Source organism: Hippopotamus amphibius, chromosome 14, assembly GCF_030028045.1.
Source record: "Hippopotamus amphibius kiboko isolate mHipAmp2 chromosome 14, mHipAmp2.hap2, whole genome shotgun sequence".
In the NCBI taxonomy this organism is placed as follows: Eukaryota; Metazoa; Chordata; class Mammalia; order Artiodactyla; family Hippopotamidae; genus Hippopotamus; species Hippopotamus amphibius.
In genome coordinates, this window is record NC_080199.1 from 48,356,074 (window position 1) to 48,378,024 (window position 21,951).

Genomic DNA, 21,951 nt, shown 5'->3' on the forward strand with positions numbered 1-21,951 from the left:
TTTTTTTTAACTAATAACACCTTTGGGGATTTTTTTTTGTTCTCCTTGAATATATTTAACATGATGTAGGCTTAATTATAATTTGTACTTGGCTTTGGACTTGTACAGAGTTTACTGATGCTGTAATTTGGAATTGTGAGCACCAACCACTCTTTCTTTCTTAATTTTAATATAAGTACACTAACTTGCTATAACACTATTGTAGTTGATTATATTTTGATACAGAGGATCTGTATAGACTTTGTCTAAGGGATGGTTTAATCATTTAAGTTCTAACAGGGAAGCATAATTATATATATTCCCTTGGTCTTTCTCCATTGGAAGTGTTTCTCTTGTCTAAGTGTGTGGCTTGGGAAAGGCTGTGCATGGACAAAGGAGCCAGAACAACTAAATGAACCTGTGGTTTCTGGGCTGCAGATGATGTAGGTGTAGGGCCGTTACAGCCATGGCACTTAAGTTCTCTCTATATGCTTTTATCTGCAAGGTATTATCATCCTGTGTCTTCAGTGCCTTTTCAAATTTTCTTTCACATCAGAAAAGTTACTTTGTCTTTGTTTTAGAGATGTCTTCATTTTTATTATTAAAACTGTAATCATATTGGTTAAATCTTGCAAGTGCTGTCATTAAAATTCCCTTGATTTCTTTTCTATTCTTTCCCTTGCCTATTAGTAGCAATATGATGATTTCTTTTATCCCCCTGAGTGAAGTGCTAAAATATGTTTGGCTTTGCCTGAAATTTCTGACATTTAATTCCCCTCAGCTGAAATGTAATTGATCACATTTATCCAGGTGAGAAAGCTGTTCCTTTGGTATAGGTTGAATTCTTCTTTCTCAATTATATAGCTAATCAAATAAACATTCAGTAGTGCTTGATTTGAATATATAATAACCCTGGATGGAGAAGAGGAAAATTGGTTGCTTTCAAGATACAGAGAATGTAGCTTTAAGGCTTAGTATTAGGGAGGTTACCAAAAAATAAAACTAAAGATTGACTTCTTCAATGATTTCCTTCCCATAGTTTATTAAAAATTTTCCTAGAATTTAAGAAGCACACTTAGTGAGATATTTTCTTTTGGTTTTAATTTTTAGAACTTAATAAAGCATCTTCCTGATCAAGAACAGTTAAATTCACTATCTCAGTTCAAGAGTGACTATAACAACTTATGTGAACCTGAGCAGTTTGCGGTTGTGGTGAGTACTGTCTTTCAGTGTCAGCTCTCTTTGGAGGGGATTGTTATACTACGCAAAAACAGAGAAAAGAAAATGTAAGGCTTCTCACATCATTATTGCTCACAAATATTTAATGTCCATCTTGCCTTTTTTTTTTTTAAACATGAGGATATTTATGTGAAATTATCTTGATTTTAAAATATATATTGAAACTCTAGCCATAAATGAAGTCCAAGGATTTTGTTCAAAAGCATAAACATGATTTTTTTACGTTCTCTATTTAATGTCAAAATGTAAAATGAAACTTGCACTCCTAAGACTAGAGAGTATATTTGTGATTTATTCTAGAGCTGTGTATTCCAACATATTGCAAGAGTAGCTTCAGTTTCTTGTTCTAATCATTCACTTCAGTTCATCTCATATTTTAGACTCTGAAATTAGAAATATAGTCTTTCTTGGCAATGAGGGTGAAAAATGAATACATTTTAGAAAGTCTTCGTGACACCTTGATAATCATCTTGTTCCAGTCTTCTATTTTATAGAAGTTGGTGTCTAAAGAGGTGAAAAAAGACTTCCCAGTGTTATATATTAGCTGTATTGCAACTTAAATTTAAGATTTTTATCAAGCTTTCTTTTCTCCTGCTCTTTCCTTCTACCATTAAATTATAATTTTGAGGTTGGTTACACTCAGCCATCATAATGATATTTTAAAGTAGTATTTCATTTTTTTTTAATATGTAAGATTTTTTTTTCCTGCAGTTTTCAGCTATATTATTACCAACCTCCAGGGACATGGTGGAATTGTATTTCATATAATTTTGAAAATTTGGGTTGGATAACTAAAAGACTATGTCTGCATACTCTATTTGGCATGTTGTCAACATTTGCTCTTAAACTCCTTCCGGTCTCTTCATGAACCCATTCTATTCAGCCCTCCCTACAGCACCTCCACTCCCCTCACCCCCGCCCTGCCCCCGCAGTTCATAAACTCAGAATAGAACTCAGAAATAAAAAAAGGGCCTTTTCGCTGTTCACAGCCTTATAATTCTCCAATTCTCTAGGGTACTCTTTTCTCCTGTTATCTTTTTTTTAATTTCCTTATTTATTTTCTATCACCTGATCACTCTTTCTCTTGATCCCTATTTGACACAATATCTTCCATGAGACAAGAGAGAATTTGCTTTACATTTTTAACCATAGACTACTTCGAGTTTTGATTTTTGCCCATCTTTTTTGACTCTTGAATGAAAACTGTAACATGTAAAATTATAATTTTGAAATATTCCCATCTACATTGTCTGAAACACATACAAACTTATGTGAAATTGGCTACTTAATGAGTAATTTTTTGTGTTGCGTATCATCACAAAGATTTAATACTATTCCCATGTTCTTTCTAGTGATTGTCACAGAAGAATGAACTAAAACTTGGAGATGTTTTAGGTTTATTTAAATAGCCAGGTTATTCCTGCGTATGAAAAATGAGAGTTCACATCAAAGAGGTGTGATTTACAAGCAGTGTACTCAGAGGGGTCACAAAGTTAAAACAATTATATTCCCAGATACCAGGGCTAGAGGTTATAGTTCTGATTTTAAGACAGAAATGGATCACTTCCATTTCAGGACATGTCAATGGAACTTGACCTTGACTCCACATTCCATGCTGGATCATAGCTGACTACAAATGGAATATAATGAGAATAGAGTGATGCTTTTGAAAACCATGGGCTATGGAAATTTGAACAGAGCTTTGTTATCTGTTGATTATGAATATTCCTAAAAATATTGTTTCAAGTTCTGGTTTTTGTTGTACTAACATTTTAAAATATAATTGTTTTGGTGAAGAAAAGAGAAAGACAGTTGAAAAAATGAGAGCTTTTTATATACTCTTTTTTGGGGGAGGGGGTGATAAATAGTAATGTTCTTCAACTTCACCTTTTTTTCCATTTCAGTTTTTCATGATTTCCAATCTGGCTCTCACTACTCAAACTCCCACCCATCCCCCAAAAGACAGGGAAATTTGCCTAAAGTTCAAAATAATACTTGAAAGTTACCCAAAAAATGACGAATAGCATGGAATGCCTTAGGTTTTCTGTTCTCCTTTCTGGATTAAAAGCTCAATAAATTCACTAATTCATTAAAGAGTGATGTGTTTTCAATTTATCAACATTGTATAAATGATACAATAACTTGGTGGTTTTAGGAAACTGATTATAATTACCAGGTATATTTTCTAAAGATTCCCATAATACTGTTTCATTTTTAAAGTAATAAGCTTAACGTAATTGTGTATATATTGAAGATGGGCTATTAACTTGAGGTAAGCTAAACTACAGATTCCTACAAGACTTTTCTCTTGTAGAAAAAGCTTTACTTATTGACTAAACCTAGATTTAAAGTGCTAATCATTTCTAGCTGAAAAATCATCACAGAGTCACAAACAAGGAAGAGTCAAGGGTTGGAATGGCCTTTGCACTCTGAATAGGGCCAAAGCTTGCCATTTTATTTGTTTTCACCATAGATAGATTTGCTGTTAGCTCAGTTTCATCTTCAGGTTCTTTACACTGATATTGTAATTTCTTGCATTGTTTTCATTTTAACAAAAATTCATTAAAACCCTGCAGTTATGTTACTTGCCAGTCAGTTTACATTTTTCTTTCATCCAGTTATGTAAATTCATTAATTTGATTCATGTGGATTACAGATGTATTCCATTTATTTATTTATTCTTTTTAAGAACTTTTATTGAGGTATAACTGACATACTGTAAACTGCATATATTTAAAGGGTACAAATTTTCTTACTAGTAATGTACATATGGCAATCCCAATCTCCCAATTCATCCCACCCCAACACAACATTCCCCCCCCCCCCCGCCCCCCGCTTTTCCCCCTTGGTGTCCATATGTTTGTTCTCTACATCTGTGTCAGATGTTTTCTGGTTAAACAGATACTCAAATTTGATACAATGGATAAAATCACGAAGGTTGTTTGCATTACATAATCAACTTTAATTTGACAAAAGAATTATATAAAACAGTAAACAAACAAAATGCAGCTCACCTGGACATTGGTTTTTGTTTACATTATTTCTCTTTGGTAGAAAGGCAGTGTGCAAAAGTAGTACATCCAAAATGCTAGTAACCAATGTCAATTACAGACCAAATAGAATATATAAAATGTAAGTAAGAAATATGTTTTACTTTTGTCATGTCTTACATACAACTACCCAGGGTTCTATAGCCTATGGATTATGGTACAGAAATATACTATTCAGAAACATGTGAATATCCGTTAAATTGTATGTCCTTGAAGCTTTCTTTCAACCACTAAACCATTTGCTATGTCTATATTCTCTCCAGGATTCCTGTAATATAGTTTCATGTCCACTTTTATTTATTTCTCCCTTTAAATTAGAAGCAAAAATTCTTTAATCCTGATATTATCTCTTTTCTTTAAAAATAGTCTTAATGCAGGAGTATTAGACCTGGGTACATTTTTTGGTACTAAGGGTGTAGTTGCTCATCTGTTATTACTGGTAATTCAGAATCTTAACCTCCTTGAATTCCTTCCTTCCCTCTTCAGCCCTAGAACCTCCTCATTTATTTCCCCCAAATATTGCCTATGTACCAAAGTTTGGTTCCCTTTGAGTAGAACTTGATTTTAGTTGTATAGCTGTATTTTTTATATTCGCAAGGATCTTTTGATCAATAAGCCATTAGGAAAAATCACTGTGTTCACAGTGGCATGGTGAACTGTGTGAGAAATAAGATATGTAAATATTCAATGGGATCACAAGATTTAGCTGAAGCTTAGAAAGAGACCTAAAATTTGCATTTGAAACTTGGTATACTAGACTTTCTTTAATTAAAAATTCTAGGTTTTTGAGTATTTGTCTCCACATTATTTAGTTCTGTTAAGCTGCCAGTTCTTCAAAGGAACTGTAACGTTTATAGGAAGCTGAATTGAACAAATGTTCTGTTTGTGTACTGTATTTTGATCTGCCACCATTTGGTGTCACTGTAGGGCAGGGCTTTTAAACTTTGTGCAGTAGAGACCTCCTTTTTTTTTTTTTTTTTTCTGTATCAAAAACTGTTGTAGGAAGCTCATGCAAATATTCCTACATTAAAAATGCCTCATTTTAGAATACACCTAAATATTCTTGTTATAAAACATTTAAATAACGTATAAAAATATTGAATACAATGTAGAAGTTCCTTGTATCTCGCTACCCACTGCATTCCATAAAAATGATCATTTTTAACATTTTGTCTGCTTTCCAATCCTATTTCTTTGTATTTACAAATGTATGCATGTTCATATGCACATTGTTCTGAAACTTTTCACCATGAAATATGTTTTGAGATTTTTATGTTTGTGGTGTGATGTTTTCAAGTTTCTATGTGGTATTTCATAGTCCCTACTATGACTTGTTCTGTAACTATTCCCTTAATGAAGAATGGTTAGTTCTTGTTTCCCCTGGGGTTAAAAAATAATAATAATTCTGCATACAAGTTTGTATATGTGTTTGAAGGAAGTATATTATAGAGGTTGTGTTCATGGACTCTGGGTTTAAATCCTAGATCAACCTTACTAGCTGTGTGATCTTGGGCTTATTCATTTTTCTGTACCTCAAATTTCCTTATTTATGAAACTGTATTAGTTTCCCGTTGCTGCTGTAACAAAGTACCACAAACTTAGTAGGTCGAAACAAAACACATTATTATCTTGTCAATATAATTCTGGAGGTCAGAAGTCTAAAATGGGTCGTTAGTGCTGTATTGCTTCTGTAGGCTCTGGCAAGGATTTATTTGCTTGCTTTTTACAGCTTTTAGAGGCCGCTCACATTCCGTGGCTTATGATCCAGCATCACTCTCACTTCCACTTTTGTCATCACACCTCCTTCTCTGACCCTGTCCCTCCCTCTTATAAGGACCTTGTGCTTATATTAGCTAATCTAGGATAATCTCCCCAGCTCAAGAGCCTTAATTTAATCACATCCACAGAGTCCCTTCTGCCATGTAAGTTAACATATTCAAAAGTTTGGGGGTTTAGTATGTGGCCCTATTTGGGGGATCATGATTCTGCCAACCACAGGGACAGTAGTAGTGCCTAACGCCACTCCATTCTTCTGAGTATTAAATAAATTGGTATAATGAATATGTGTAATCATCTTGTAATCCTTAACTCTATAAGGGTTAGCTCTTGTGATTAATATTATTATTTCTTTAGGAAAGAGTCCTGGCATTTGAATCTGTAGGTGAAAAGTTGATCTTTATAGTTACTGCCAAATTACCCTTCCAGGAGGTGTGTCAGTTTATACTTTTATGAACAATATACATGAGGATTCTTTTTCTCGCGCCATCACTTATACTTAAAATTACATATCTTTTTTCACTTGGTGATTTTTTTTACTTTATACTTCCTGGTTATCAAATGAGATTGAAGTAGTTTATTATATATTTATTGGTTATTTATATTTCTTCTTGGATTTTCCTATTAATATTTATTTTCCTATTGTATTATCTTTTTTCCTTACAGTTTGTAGAAGCTTCTTGTATAACCTATGTGTTATTCCTTTGTAAATATTTGCAGTTTTTCTTATTGCCTCTCACTTGTCTTTCCACTTTTATTTATGTCTTCTGTACCCTGCATTTTTGAAGTTTAATTATAAAAATTAATTGAAGATCCATGTTACTCACTTTATGTTCTGCATTTCGGGACAAGCTTGGTCCTTTGCACATAATAGGAATGTGATAAATAGCAGTTGATTGTCTTTTCTTTGATTGTGTGGAACATCTCGTAAAGTTGTAAAACAAGGAATGAAATGCCACTTACCATCCCTCACTGGCTCCCTAAGCTGCTTCAGTTGCTTCCCATAACTTTTACATGGATGTCTAAAATTTGTAGAATAGCTTTAAAGCCTTAAAAACAAACAAACAAACAAAATGTCATTTAGGTATAATTGACATACAGTAAAATACACATATTTGAAATTTGTAGAATTTGATTGATTTTGACATAAGTACAGTCATGAAACCATCACCATAATCAAGATAATGAACATACTCATCACCTCCAAGTGTTTCCTCAGACTTCCCTATAATCCCCTCCTTCCTAGCCACTCACTCACCCAGCATTAGGTCTTTAAGGAGACAGTTCTTGCCACCCCCTCCCACCTCTTGTCTTCCTTTCTCCCTGTGTTTCTTCTTTCCTCAGCAACTTGCTGTGCTCTCAAGGCACCACACTCAGGCCTGTCAATAGGCTGCATTCCCTTTCTTTTTGCTTTGAGGAAGCCCTCTTCTGGAATTCTTTCCCTAGAACTTCTGTTATCCCCTACAGAATTCAGGATCCTTCCTCTTTGTTACCATAATGCCCAGTGCATATCTCTAAAAGGTGCTTATTACCCTGGAATATAGTCACAGTATTCATTTATGCTTGGAAGCTTTTGACAGGCTGAAGTATACCATGCTCATCTTTATATTCCTGACACATGGCCCATCTTCCAGTATGTGGTGGCCACATTGTACTGGCTAAGTGAATACTTGAAATGAGATGAGCAGAAAGGAGGGAAAATATATATAGCAAGAACAGTAAAATAAAAACAAAGTTAAAAATTGATTTTAAGATTTTACTTTTTAGAGCAGCTTGAGGTCCACAGAAAAATTGGGAGCAAGTTACAGAGATTGACTATATCTCCCCACCCTCCACCGCATGCACAAACCTCCCACTTTATCAACATCTCTCACCAGAGTGATACATTTATTACAATTAATGAACCTACACAGACACATCATAATCACCCAAAGGCCATAGATTACCTTAGGGTTCACTCTTGGTGTTGTACATTCTGTGGATTTGGACAGCTATAAAATGACATATATCCATCATTATGGTATAATACAGAATTTTTTAAATCACATTTGGAAATGAAAATGTTAGGTACTTTTGAGATAGTTATTTTAATTTTTGTTGAAATGGGTCTCTAGACAATTATTTCTCTGGGTAAGAATGTGTTAATTCAAAAGTAGGCCAAGTAACCAACATTTTTGAGCATAAAAGTATGAATTCATACTTTTTTCAAAACAGAATATAAGCACCCTATATGATTCTGCCACCTAACTTGTAGACTTGTCACAGTATTGCACTTTTCTCCTGGTACTGCACCTACATTGGACTTTTTCCTGATCCTTCTTTAACTCAGAAGTCCATGGTGTTTAAGTCGTGAGTACTCAGGCACCCTAAACAGTACTTCTTTTGGTACTCAGTGGTTACATCTTCTATAAGGTGTTGAGGAAATTGTGATTTGGTGTAAGAATCTTGGCTTACTGAAACAGCTTCAGAAGAGACTGACCAAGATTGGTGAGGAACCTGATAGAATATGCTTTTCTGGATTTAAAATATCCATTTCTCTTTCATTCCTCAAGTGTTGATTATTTCAAGTGCTTTGCAAATGTCCAGATAAAAACTCATTTATGTTTCACAGAATTATCACTTTAAAACTGAACAAAAGACATGGAATTAGTATGATACAGTTTCTTCTTCAAGAACCCATTTTGGCTTCTTGTAATTACTATTTCCTTTTCTCTTTAATAATTCATCTTCAGTCTTGTCTGTCAGTGGCATAAATCTTGCCAGTCTCTCCTCCTGGAAAATATGAAGTTCTATTTGTCTTCAGTTGCTGCTTTTTGGTACCTGTCCAGTTGTCACAGGTCCTTCACATTTCATGATGCTCTAGACAGCAGTTTGGCAATCTCATCTGCAGGTCTTTTACTACCCAGGAGGACATTTGTTTAGAATAATAAACTGTTATAGCTGTATCCATAGCTATTTAAATCTTAGAGGCCTGCTTCTCTTAAGATCATAAACATTCAGCTGTTGTTCAGTTATTCTTGTCACTTTGCTCTGCAACCTTCTTGACATGCTTCTACCAGGATCCAGCATTTAATATAGGCTCACTAGCACAGATGGCTTTTCTTCCACCTAGTTTAGGGCTTATTAATTTAGCTTGCTTTCAGTTGTCATTAATCTGTAGCCTAAAATTCTTCAGACATGTAATACTTCTATCATTTTCCTTATGATCTGATTTCTGCTTTACATCTCCTTCAGCAGTCTAAGTCAGAATGGTCACAATGCCATTTGAATTTTTAGGGAAACTCATAGAAATTTTGTTGGGTTAAGTAGTTAAACATCAGCTGTCAGCTAAAAGAAATGTCTGTCTTGCCCATCCTAGTATTTCCTCTGAAGATCTTTTCTCTCACAGATTTCTTCTTTATTCTGCCTACATATGACACAATGGAGGTACATGTTAACAAAACTCTTAAAAGGCCTTTTACACTTTTTTCTTTACATGTGTAACAGATTTATCGATTTAGGCAAATATACTGATATTCACAGAAAATTAGAGGCTTTTTTATGGTTGAACTTAGCATGGCTTCACTGCTGATAGATTGAGTATATTTAAGAACATTTCTAATATTGATTTGAGTTCTCATTAGATGATTCTGAGGAAGTGGCTTCGGGTCCTGTGTTGCCTCAGCCTTTTGGTGTTAAAGGGGTTTGGATTACCAGATGTTTTATGGATGAGGTTATATTGGTAACTGCACCACTGTCTCATGTGTACTATTTCAATATCTGCCTCTTTGGTTCAGCAGTGATTCATTCGTTCATTTATTTGACAGATATTTATTGAACACCTACTGTGTGCTGGACATTGCTCTGGATTCTGAGTTTGTTGCAGTGAACATGTCTCTAACTCCTTCTTGATCTTACGTTTTAGTTGAGTATAGTAGCGATATACATAGAGACAAAAACGTAATGTAATATCAAGTAATACTAAGTACTCCTTAGAACGTGGTGGCATGAGGGCAGTGCCTGCGTGTGTGATTACACTGGCTGGGGAAGGCCTCTCCCATCTTGGCAGAAACCTGTGTGGCTGTCTTGGGGAAGCGTGTTATAGACAGAGGAGACCACAAGCACCAGACTTTGAGGGACCAGAGAGTTTGATGCAGTTGAGGCCAGGGCTGTGGCACAGTGAATAAGGGGGGTGGAATAGGAGGGAAGCTTAGAGAGAGGCCCCCAGGACCTTGCAGCCATGGTGTGAGGCCCATGGACATTATCCTAAGAAAACCATTTGAGAGTTTTAAGCAAAGAAGTGAAATTATCCGATCTGTGCTTTAGGTTTAGATCAGATTGATTATTCTGGTAGCTGTGTGAGGAACAGACTGTGGGGTAGGGGCATAAATTGAAGCCAATGGCCAGTAAACATAGTATGACAGTGATTAAGGTGAGAAATAGTGGTGGCTTGACAGGCTTGATGGCAGTGTCATTGATGAGAAGGGCAGATTCCATGTGTATTTCGAAAGTAGGAAAGCTGGGATTTCTGCCAGATTGAATTTAGGGTATGAGAGGAGTCAAGGGTGACCCCAAGGTGCTTGGCCTGTTCAGTTAGAAAGATAGGAGATCCTGTTGACAGAGAAGAGGAAAAGACTTGAAACAGAGACAGACTGTGGGAGGGAAGATCACTTAAAACATCTGCAGACATCTAAGTGGACCAAGTATGCAACTGGGATGTAAACTGGGAGTTCAGGGCAGAAGGCATAAATTTGGGAGCCAGTCACATACATGTGGAATTTAATGCTGTGGGACTGCATGAGATCACCCAGGGATTGAATTAGAAATGTAACACAGGAGGCAGTGAAGGGCAAGGCAAAATATGTAAACCTTACTGTTTTTCTCAATCTTGTCCCTGGAGAGGGACTTATCAGCAGCAAGGTTTTGTTTGTTTTTGCTGCTAGTCACCACCTCTCTGAGGAAAATTGCAATCCCTGGTCTAGGGAATTGTACTAGGTGATTTTATAATATGACACTATTGCAATTTGTTTCAGAAACTAAGCATGAGGCAGGGTGAGAGGGTTGTTTGGCATTTGTGGGATACATTTCATCAGGGACCTTTGGAAAGAAGCTAGTGGTCATGAGAATAGTGGTCATGAGAATGTGTATATGTGGAAGGGAAGAAAAAACTACTTTTGCCTCTAGATCTTGTTCTCATGAAAGAAAATGGAATAATCTCTAATGTATCATAATAATAAATGTATAGTACCTATATTATGAACGAAGATAAGATTAAAATGCCAAAAGTGTGCAGACATAGTCTTAGATAAAGTAAGTCTCGTTTAATCAAGGGATTGAGTTCATTTAGTTCAAATATACATCAAAATAGTAATATCAAATCCTGCCATTAATGGGAAAAATCACTCACATACTAGCAATTGTGTTCTCTGTAGAGTGGGAGGATAAGTGGAATTGAACTCAGAATGAATCCTCTTATGAGCTTTTGTTACCCTTGTTCCCCTGAAATTAGTAGACTGTCAGCTGTATTAAATAACTCTGCAATTCTTTAATTTATTAGAACTAATAAAAACACAGCATGATCAGAGTAATATGCTATTTCATTGAGTTTTGAGAAACTCTAGTTTCTCAAAAGCTTTGAATTTTCAACTGTGATTTATATTGATCTTACCCCTTTTTCCATGTGATGGCAAAAGGTACACAGTTTTGTTTGTGTTCTATCTAGCATGCATGTAAAATGTTGTGAAATGATTTGATAATATTAAGGAGTGATATCTGTGTCAACTTATCTTCAGCACAGTCTGTTCTTTTTTTTTTTTTAAGAACTTTTATTGAGATACAGTTAACAGACAATAAACAGCATATATTTAGAGTGTACAATTTGGTATCCCAATCTCCCAATTCATTCCCCCTCAACCCTCCCCACTTTCCCCACTTGGTGTCCATGTGTTTGTTCTCTACATCTGTGTCTCTATTTCTGCCTTGCATTTCCTCTTTCATAGTTGTTAGCATTTGCCTTATGTATTGAGGTGCTCCTATATTGGGTCCATATATATTTATAATTGTTATCTCCTCTTCTTGGATGGATCCCTTGATCTTTATGTAATGTCCTTTCTTGTCTCTTGTAACATTTTCTATTTTAAAGTCTATTTTATCTGATATGACTATTGCCATTCCAGCTTTCTTTTGATTTTCATTTGCATGGAATATCTTTTTCCATCCCCTCACTTCCATCTGTATGTGTCACTAGATCTGAAGTGGGTCTCTTGTAGACAACATACATATGGGTCTTGTTTTTGTATCCATTCAGCTAGTCTGTGTCTTTTGGTTGCTGCATTTAGTCCATTTACATTCAAGGTAATTATCCAGATGTATGTTCCTATTACCATTTTCTTAATTGTTTTGTTTTTGTTTTTGTAGGTCCTTTTCTTCTCTTATGTTTCCCGCTTAGAGAAGTTCCTTTAGCATTTGTTGTAGGGCTGGTTTGGTGGTGCTGAATTCTCTTAGCTTTTGCTTGTCTGGAAAGCTTTTGATTTCTCCATCAAATCTGAATGAGATCCTTGCTGGGTAGAATATTCTTGGTTGTAGGTTCTTCCCTTTCATCACTTGAAATATATCATGCCACTCCCTTCTTTCTTGCAGAGTTACTGCTGTGAAATCTGCTGTTCATCTGATGGGAGTTCCCTTGTATGTTATTTGTCGTTTTTCCCTTGTTGCTTTTAATAACATTTCTCTGTCCTTAATTTTTGTCAGGTTGACTACTATATGTCTTGGCGTGTTTCTCCTTGGGTTTATCCTGCCTGGGACTCTCTGCACTTCCTGGACTTGGGTCGCTATTTCCTTTCCCATGTTAGGGAAGTTTTCAACTATAATCTCTTCCAAGATTGTCTCGGGTCCTTTCTCTCTCTCTTCTCCTTCTGGGACCCCTATAATGTGAATGTTGGTGCATTTAACATTGTCCCAGAGGTCCCTTTGGCTGTCTTTATTCTTTTCATTCTTTTTTCCTTATTCTTTTCCGCATCAGTGATTTTCACCATTCTGTCTTCCAGGTCACTTATTCGCCCTTCTGCCTCAGTTAATCTGCTATTGGTTCCTTCTAGTGTATTGTTCATTTCAGTTATTGTGTTGCCTATCTCTGCTTGTTTGCTCTTTAATTCTTCTAGGTCTTTGGTAAACTTTTTCATCTTTGCATCCAGTCTTTTTTCAAAGTCCTGGATCATCTTCACCATCATTATTCTGAATTCTTTTTCTGGAAGGGTGCCTATCTCCTCTGCATTTAGTTGTTTTTCTGGGTTTTTATCCTGTCCCTTCATCTGGTACAGAGTCCTCTGCTTTTTCATTTTCTCTCTCTTTCTGTGGCTGTGGTTTTCAGTTCCGCAAGATGAAATACTGCTGATACTGCTTGATACTGCTGTCTGCCCTCTTGTGGAGGAAGCTATGTAGGAGTCTCCTGCATGCTTCCTGATGGGAGGGACTGATGGTGGATAGGGCTGGGTGGGTGGAACTCAGTAAGCCTTTAATCCGATTTGGTGGGCAGAGCTCAGTAAAACCTTAATCTGCTTGTCTGCTAATGGGTGGGGCTGTGTTCACACCTTGTTGGTTGTTTGGCCTGAGGCTACTTAGCACTGGAGCTTACAGGCTCTTTGGTGGGGCTAATGGAGGACTCTGGGAGGGTTCATGCCAATGAGCACTTCCCAGACCCCCTGCTGCCAGTGCCCCTGTCTCCTCGGTCAGCCACAGCTGCCCCCCGCCTCTGCATGCAACCCCCCAACTCCAGCAGATAGATCTGGTTCAGTCTCCAATAGGGTCACTGCTCCTTCCCCCTGGGTCCTGGTGAGCACACTTTTTTGTGTGCCCTCCAAAAGTGGAGTGTCTGTTTCCCCCAGTCCTGTGGAGGTCCTGCAATCAAATCCTGCTGGCTTTCAAAGTCTGATTCTCTGGGGATTCCTCCTCCTGTTGCTGGACTCCCAGGTTGGGAAGCCTGACATGGGCTCAGAACCCCCACTTTAGTGGGTGGACTTCTGTGGTATAACTGTTCTCCAGTTTATGAGTCACCCACCCAGCATTTATGGGATTTGATTTTAACACGATTGCACCCCTCCTACCATCTCATTGGGGCTTCTCCTTTGTCTCTGGATGTGAGGTGTCTTTTTTGGTGAGTTCCAGTGTCTTTCTGTCAATGATTGTTCAGCATTTAGTTGTAATTCTGGTGCTCTTGCAAGAGGGAGTGAGCACAGTCTGTTCTTAACACCGCAGCTAGTGACATAAAGCAGATAATGTTCTGTCTCTACCTGTAACCTTAAACTGGCTTCCCACCTCAGAGGAGGAGCCTACATTCTTGCTATAGTTGACAAGGTTCTGCATATGAGCCATTGCCTTGCTGTTTCGTGCCTCATTTCCTACCTCTCTCCCCTGGCTAACTCAGCTTTAACCATATGGCCTCTATACTTTTCTTCAAACATGCCAGTCATGTTCTTGGGGGGTTTACATTGGCCATTTATTCTCCTTGAACTTATTTGCCACATATATCCAAATGCCTTGCTTCCTTATGTCCTTTTGATCTTTCTTCCTGTGTCAACCTTTGGAGGTCTTCTCTGAACACCCTATTTGAAATTGCATGCCCAGTTGCCCATAGCACTTCTTTTCCACCTCCTTGCTTCAATTTTTTTCTACCAAGCACTCATTACCTTCTCATTTACAATATTATGTTCTGTCCATTAACCTATCTACTAGTTTATGATAAGAATGACCATGATCACGGCAGAAATATTCTCTTAGACATCTATTGGTGAATTTCTAATGTCTTGAACAATACATGGCATGTAAGAAGCACTAATAAATATCTGATAGATGGGTAATCCCTAAGGTGCTTTATGGTTTATTTTAAATACTGAAAAAATAAAACCATTTACCTCTTGGCTAACTGAGACTTGCCATGCAGCATGTTCCTAGTATTCAAACACAAATCTGGGTTAAAACAACTTGGTATTCCAGATTCCTTCCAATATCCTTCATTGCATTTCTGGTCTGATTAGGCAGACTTGGGTTTGAACTCTTAAGGTACCGTATACTAGCTATGAAATTTTGGGTAAGTTTCTTAACACCCCTCAATTTAATCTTCTTTACTTATAAAATGTACGTGAATTTAGAGCCTATCTCTTTAGATTGTAGTGAGATTTAAAGGAGAGCGTGCCTATGTGGAGTCAATAGTGAATAACAAGTGCTCAATTCTGTTAGCTGCTTTTATCCTCATCATATGTTTATTTATTTTTATTTTTTATTTTTTTTGCTCATCTGTGACAGTCCAGTTCAGGACCCACTTTCTTTAAGAACCATTTCCTACTTTATGTTTAGAATTTTCTTTCTCCCCCTATGGTGCTCTAGTATGTTTTATGTTTGTACTTTTGCCCCCATCACTGTCTTAAGAGTTACCCTCTTAGGGTATGGACAACCTCATAATTCCAGATCCAACATGTATCCTTCATCTCTTGTCTTGTATGCTCTCGACCTGTGGTCAGCATCTCACCCTCTCGGCTTTATCTGCTTTCCTGTTCTCTTCTCTGACTCTTGTGTACTGCTTTTCTGACTCCTTCCCTGGCTCTTTTTTCACTCCTTCTTACACTTAAGTAAGCATCTTGCTCAAATTCTGCCCTCTGCTCTCTTTTCATATGCTCCTCTTTCTCAGTGATCTTATTCACTCCACAATTGTTTTCCAATAACTCTCTCTGACCATTTTTTAGATCTCCCAGGCTTTTTGTGCTTTGACTTTTAAATATACACAATTTAGTGTCACAGAGCAGCAAAGGTCATCAGTTAGGAGTGTGGCATAAAGGCCAGTACTGACTCATGAACCATCTCAGTTGTGATCAGCTATCATGACTTCCAGGTCTCATGATGAGGTATGGTACTGGAGTATTTATTTTCTGTTCATGGGACCAGCTTTCAAGGGGACAATTCAAATTACTGAAAAACTGCTTAGGATGAACGTCTCATATTAGTTGCATGTGTTGGAGTCAGAAATATGAGCTAAAAGCTTTCTACCTCTAGCTCTCAGACTAGGTATATCCAACTGAAGATCTTAGCCTTAGGAATCTCCTAAAATTAAAACCATCCAGTTGCATACAATAATAACTTGATGGTTATTATAGAAAGTGTGCTCAAGGACAAAAAAATACTCCAAATTCATTTTAACTATCTGAGATATTGTAAAACAACAGCTTAGCCGTCTGCTTGTAAATCACATCATGCAATTGGAAAGCTAAAGGAGATTAAAAACTTACTCTACGTTAGTTTAGTCTGATTATTTTTTTAATATGGTATCTGAGACTTGTTGCACTTAGAAGTTAAGAGTTTGGATAGTAGGAGCAAGGAGAGAGATTAATTTTGGAGTTTCAGGTCAATGACTTAAGTATTATACTAAATTAGCAACTATAGCACAGTCAGGTAATTACCTGACAATTATATTATTTGACTTTAGTGATGTACAGTTCACAAGGTATATTTATATACATTTATCTGATACATCTGTCCCTCTGATATGACAGCACCTTAGGCTTCTAAGAACTGAAACTCGTATAGAATTGGTGACTTAACCAAGAACCCCCACACATCATAGACAGAAGGGAAATATTCAAACTCAGGATTTCTGACCACATTTCCATATTTTATTTTGTTTCCACCATACTGTGTTGCTTCTAGATACAAGACTCTTGGTCTATTGGCAACAAATCATACGTACACGGGAGGTGGGAAAAGGCTAATGAGTGCAAAGGGAGGTTTTTAAAGGTACACTTTAGGCTACATTACATTTTTGCTCAGGACTAGTCCCGTCCTTGCTTCTGTTTGCAGAAACTAAATGCTAAACCATTTTTTATCTTTAGAAACTCAGAGCCCAAATAGGAGGGAAATCCTCTGTCCTTCCTTGAAGAGCCTGGAATGTAAACTGCCTTATCTGGCTCCTTACTCTGTGACCACTCACTTCGCCTGAGAAGCCTTTCCGTCATTTTCTGTCCCATGGTTGACAGGGAACTGCTGCTCTGATGCCCAGAGTAAGAGCTCTTGGAAACTTCTTTGGGCTGCCCAGAACCACAGTTGCATAAGTTTTATTCAACTTAATTTGCATGTAGCTCCTGGCACAGAGGGTGGCGGTGTTTCAGTCCTGTATTTATCTGGTTCTTTATAGTACTTGTCTGGGGTGTAAAGTTTTTTTTGTTGTTGTTTTTTGGTTGTTGGTTCTTTTCCCTCTTTACTTATATTTTTATTTTGTATTGAATTGCATGTTTCGTTAGACATCCTTATCTTCCATACCACACTTGGCTCTTTTGAAAGGATAAATGGATTTGTTTTCTTTTCTCTAGCATTGGGTCAAGTTTCCTGTCCTGCAACTCAGCTATTATCCATTATTAATGCTATTTTTCTTTCTTTACCAAGGATGCCAATTTTATATCCAAGTTGACATATTTATTTAAGGAATAAGATAGGGAACAAAGTAATTTTTTTTCCCCTTTAGTGAAAAGCTAAGGTTAACTTTCGTACCACCCAGCATTACCACTACCAAATCATTTGCCTTTTTGTCCAAATTCCCATCTGCTAGAAAAATCTAATTCTTACTCTCTGTATATATGGGTACTGTACCACTTATTGACTTACCTTATGACCACCACTGACTTACATTAATATATTAAATAGTCAATTTAGTATAAATTTTAATATGTTTGAGTTCTCATAGTTTGTGGCTTTATTGCTGAAACTGATTGGACTAGTATTCTCCCACTGTTTTGTTCATTGGTGTCATATTCTATGTTTCTTCCTGTAGAAAGCTATGTGGCTTTACTGAAGTTTTATACGGTGGGCAAGTAGAGTCTTTCACTCTTATTTTATCAGTGTTTCCTTTGTAAGTAGCTCCCTTTGGAACTACTAGCCACAGTAAAGCACCTCAGTCATTCTGATCAATTGAATGCCAGTGTATTCTGAAAGGATTTAAAGTTCCAGTAGCTTTGTATTATGGGTTTCCTTGATACCATCATTATTTATGCTTTTCCTAATTTCTGACCCTGAATTTTTTGAGGAATTCTGTATTTTGAATGCAATTAAGAGGAAAGTAGTTCATTTAGCTTCATGACAATCCTTTCCTTTATTGCTTAATTGTCTGTTTGCTATTCTGCTCTCATTCTATTACTTTATGCACTTTTTTTTTTTTTTTTTTTTGCCTTTTTTTGCTTTCCTTGTTCTTAGCCTCTTACTTCTTAGTGAATTTTTGTAATCTCCTTTGGAACTCTCTGTGACTCTGACTGTTGGCTTTAATAATTACTTCTTTTGCCAGTTGAAGACTACTTTATCGCCTCAACTTTAAACACTCCAAAATTCAGGTTTCCATCTATTTTTTCAGAGCTATGGGTGTTAGCTTTATTACTTTTGTCCCTTGTCTAAATCGTGCCTTCAGACTTTCCTTTGTCTTACCATACCATAGTCAGTATCCATGTAATTCTCCCATTCAGCCTGAAGTGCAGATCACAGACCTGGGCCCTCTGGCATCTTTGGACAAAGCAATAGACATACTTTATTATTGAAGGACAGAGGAGTTGCCTGGAAAATGTATCACAGTGATTTGACTTGAATGCTCCCAAAAGGCACCCACCAAATCAATGGCTTGAACTGAAGCATGAACCCAAACACAGAATGAATTTCTGAAAGGCCATTGATTTATTTTTAGAAGTCCCTGAATGAATTTTATTTGTCCTAATGTAGAAACAGAATAAAAACTGCAAACAATCAATACTAAGAAACACAGCAAGGTGTCATTCTTAATGGGTTTCTGTTTGAAATAAATACAGAAACACCTTTGCCATTAATATTCTGGCATTAGAGAAAGAACAAGAATTTGTAAAATGGCATAGGAAAAAATAAAGTCAAGGCAAAGAATCGGTCACTTAAGAGTATTTTGGGGAGAGTTATTTTAAAATATGACTTAGCAAATGTTACAGGAAAAGGCCCTCATATTCTTTATTACTTTTGAATAAACTAATCTATAACATAGTTTTTCCTGTGTTGCTTTCTCTTACCTCCACTACCCCTACCCTGCCTCCCTGAAGTACCACCCCAAACTTTAGTGTCTATCAGTGAGGTCAGTTTCTGGAGATTAGAGATAAAAGGGTCAGCTGGCTGGCATTACATACAAGGATCTACATTCTATTTTTTGATGTCCAGCTCCAACTTTCCCTTTTACTCTGTGACTAACCTTTACCTGGTCCACTGATTAATCTTGAACATGTAATTAGTTAACAACTTGTGAGTTTAGAGGATTTAGCTGAAGTGGCTCTTGAATGTAAGTATCTTGTTTATGGTATTTTAATGATTTCTCATAATCCCTCTTGTTAAAATGAAATTCTGAAAGTCAGGCAGGAGTTGTCACGCTTAAGGTCCTTTTCATATATGTTAATGAATGGCAACGGGAAGACAAATTTAAAGTAGAATAAAGTGTGGGTATTCATTTTAGAATAGTATTGTTGGGAAAGGATGATTCTGGGCCAGGCCATCATAACTGTGTATATTTTTGTATTTGCCATTTGTTGATAGCCTATTGTGTTTCAGGCCCTATGCCTCATATTTTGAATGCTCTGTCCTTTTCCACATAGCAGCTAGAGATCTTTTAGTATAAAAGTAAATGTGATTATGTCACTTCCAAGCTTAAAATACTCTAATGGTCTGAAGTTTACTTTGTATTATATTAATATAGCCACTCCAGCTTTATTTTGATTAATGATAACATGGTATATCTTTTTTTGTCCTTTTCCTTTTAACCTACTGTTATTAAGGATGGCATATTAGTTGAGTATTGTTTTTTTTGTTGCTATTGTTTTCTGTGTTTTTCTGTTTGTTTGTTTTTAATTCAGTGTGATGATTTCTCCTTTTTAACTAGAGTGCCCATTTTCTTTTACTGTGATTATTAATATGATGGGATTTGAATCTCCCATCTTGTTATTAATTTTCTATTTATCTCATCTATTCTTTGGTATTCTTTTTCTCTTGGATTGAGTATTTTAATAACTTTATCCTTATGTTGGTTAATTGCTTATTACTTTTTGTTTTATTTGTGGTTGCTTTAGGGTTTATAGAATATACTTTTTAACTACCTTCAAATGATACGATGCCACTTTAAGTGTGGTGTGAAGCCTCACAACAACATACTCCCATTAGGGGCTTTGTGCATTTATTATCACACATCTTACCTTGGTGTATATTTAAAACTCTTAACACATTGTTATTTTTACTTTTAACAAATCAGTTGTCTTTTTTATTTACTCTCTCCAGTGTTCTTCTCTTCTCTGTTGTGTAAATCTTCCATCTGGAATCATCTTTCTTCTGCCTGAAAAGTTGCCTGTGACATTTCTTCCAATGCTAATGAATTCTTTCAGTTTTTATGTCTGAGGAAGTCTTTTGTAACCTTCATTTTGAAGTGTTTTCATGGGTATGAAATTCCAAGCTGACGATTTTTTTCTTTCAGCATGTTAAACATGTTACTGCGCTGTCTTCTTGTTTGACTTATTTGGGCAGGAAATCTGCCATCACTCTTAACTTTGTTCCTCTGTACATGTTTCTCTTTTTTTTTTTCTGGTTGTTTTGGAAGATTTTCTCTATCTCTAGTTTTGAATAATTTGATTATGATATACCTTGGGTGTAGTTTTCTTCATTTTTTTGTCCTTGGGTTTCGTTGAGTTTCTTGGATCTGTGGGTTTATAGTTCTCTTTAAGTTTGGAATTTTTTTAGCCATTATGTTTGTCAGATATCTTTTCTATACTCCCTTCTCTCCTCTCTTTTAGAGACTTAAATTACACATATATTATTTTATTATTACACGTATGTTAGGCTTCTTAAAGTTGTTGTACAGCTCATTGATGCCCTTTTTGTTTTCTTTTTCCTCTTTTTTCATTTTGGACATGTATTCCAGTTCACTAATCTTTTCTTTTTTGTTGTTTAATTTGCTGTTTTTCCTGTTTAGCCAGCTCAGATATCATAGCTCTCTATTCTAGAAATTTAGTTCAGGTATTTTTGAAAAAATATCTTTCATGTCTCTGCTTAAAATCCTTAATCTTTCATCAACCTTCTCAAACATATGAAATATAATAACAACTTTTCCGTGTAATATTTCTATCATCTATGCATTTCTATATCTGTCTTTATTAAATTTTCTCCTCATTGTTTGTATTTTCCTGATTCTTTGGGTGCCAAACAAAAATTTTACCATGCTATACTCTAGATACTTTTGTATTCTTATACACATTCTTGAACTTTGTTTTGGGAGGCAGTTAAATTACTTGGAAACAGTTTAATACTTTTGTAGCTTGTTATTAAGCTTTGTTATATGGAATCAGAGTAGCCTTGAATCTAGAGCTTATTTCTCCCCACAATTAAGGCAATACCCTTCTGAGTACCCTACTCAATGTCCCATGAACTTTGAGGTTTTTCTGCTCTGCCTGGTGAGAACAAGTACTGTTCCCAACTTTGTCTGAGAATCGGGCACTGTTACCTCCAGTGCTTTTGACTGATTCTTTCCCCAGCCTTCAGTAGTTTTCTCACATGCATGTGGTGGATACTACAGTTATAGACATGAGGGGGAACCTCTTGAGAACTCCAGAGCTTTCTCTCCTTGCTGCTCTCCTTTCTGGTACTGTGTCCTGAGAACTCTAGTTCCCTTGGCGTTCTGACTCTCACCTCCCTCTCAATCATGGATACCTCCTGGCTCTACCTGGGTTCCTTCTCCCTGAGAAGGAGAGCTTGGAAACTCTTTCCAAACAGCAAGCTGGGGCGGCCATGGGGTGCACTTGTTTCCCCTTTCTCAGGCACCACCATCCCACACTGCCTGACATCTGTGTCTGAAACCTGTTGCCTCAGGACAGTGGAGGGGAAGGGAGATAAGTCCAGTCCCTGCTTT

The 21,951-nt window shown here is 36.5% G+C and overlaps 1 protein-coding gene across 6 annotated transcripts in view; it reads left to right on the forward strand.

Annotated features, from left to right (window-relative positions):
• The window catches only part of DIAPH3 (diaphanous related formin 3), a 485,817-nt gene that overhangs the window by 246,702 nt on the left and 217,164 nt on the right, over positions 1-21,951 (forward strand). For all 6 annotated transcript variants that reach the window (XM_057707607.1, XM_057707608.1, XM_057707613.1 and 3 more), the window contains one exon: positions 1,090-1,191. In XM_057707607.1, coding sequence (XP_057563590.1) covers positions 1,090-1,191 — 102 coding nt within the window. The remainder of the gene's footprint in view (positions 1-1,089; positions 1,192-21,951) is intronic.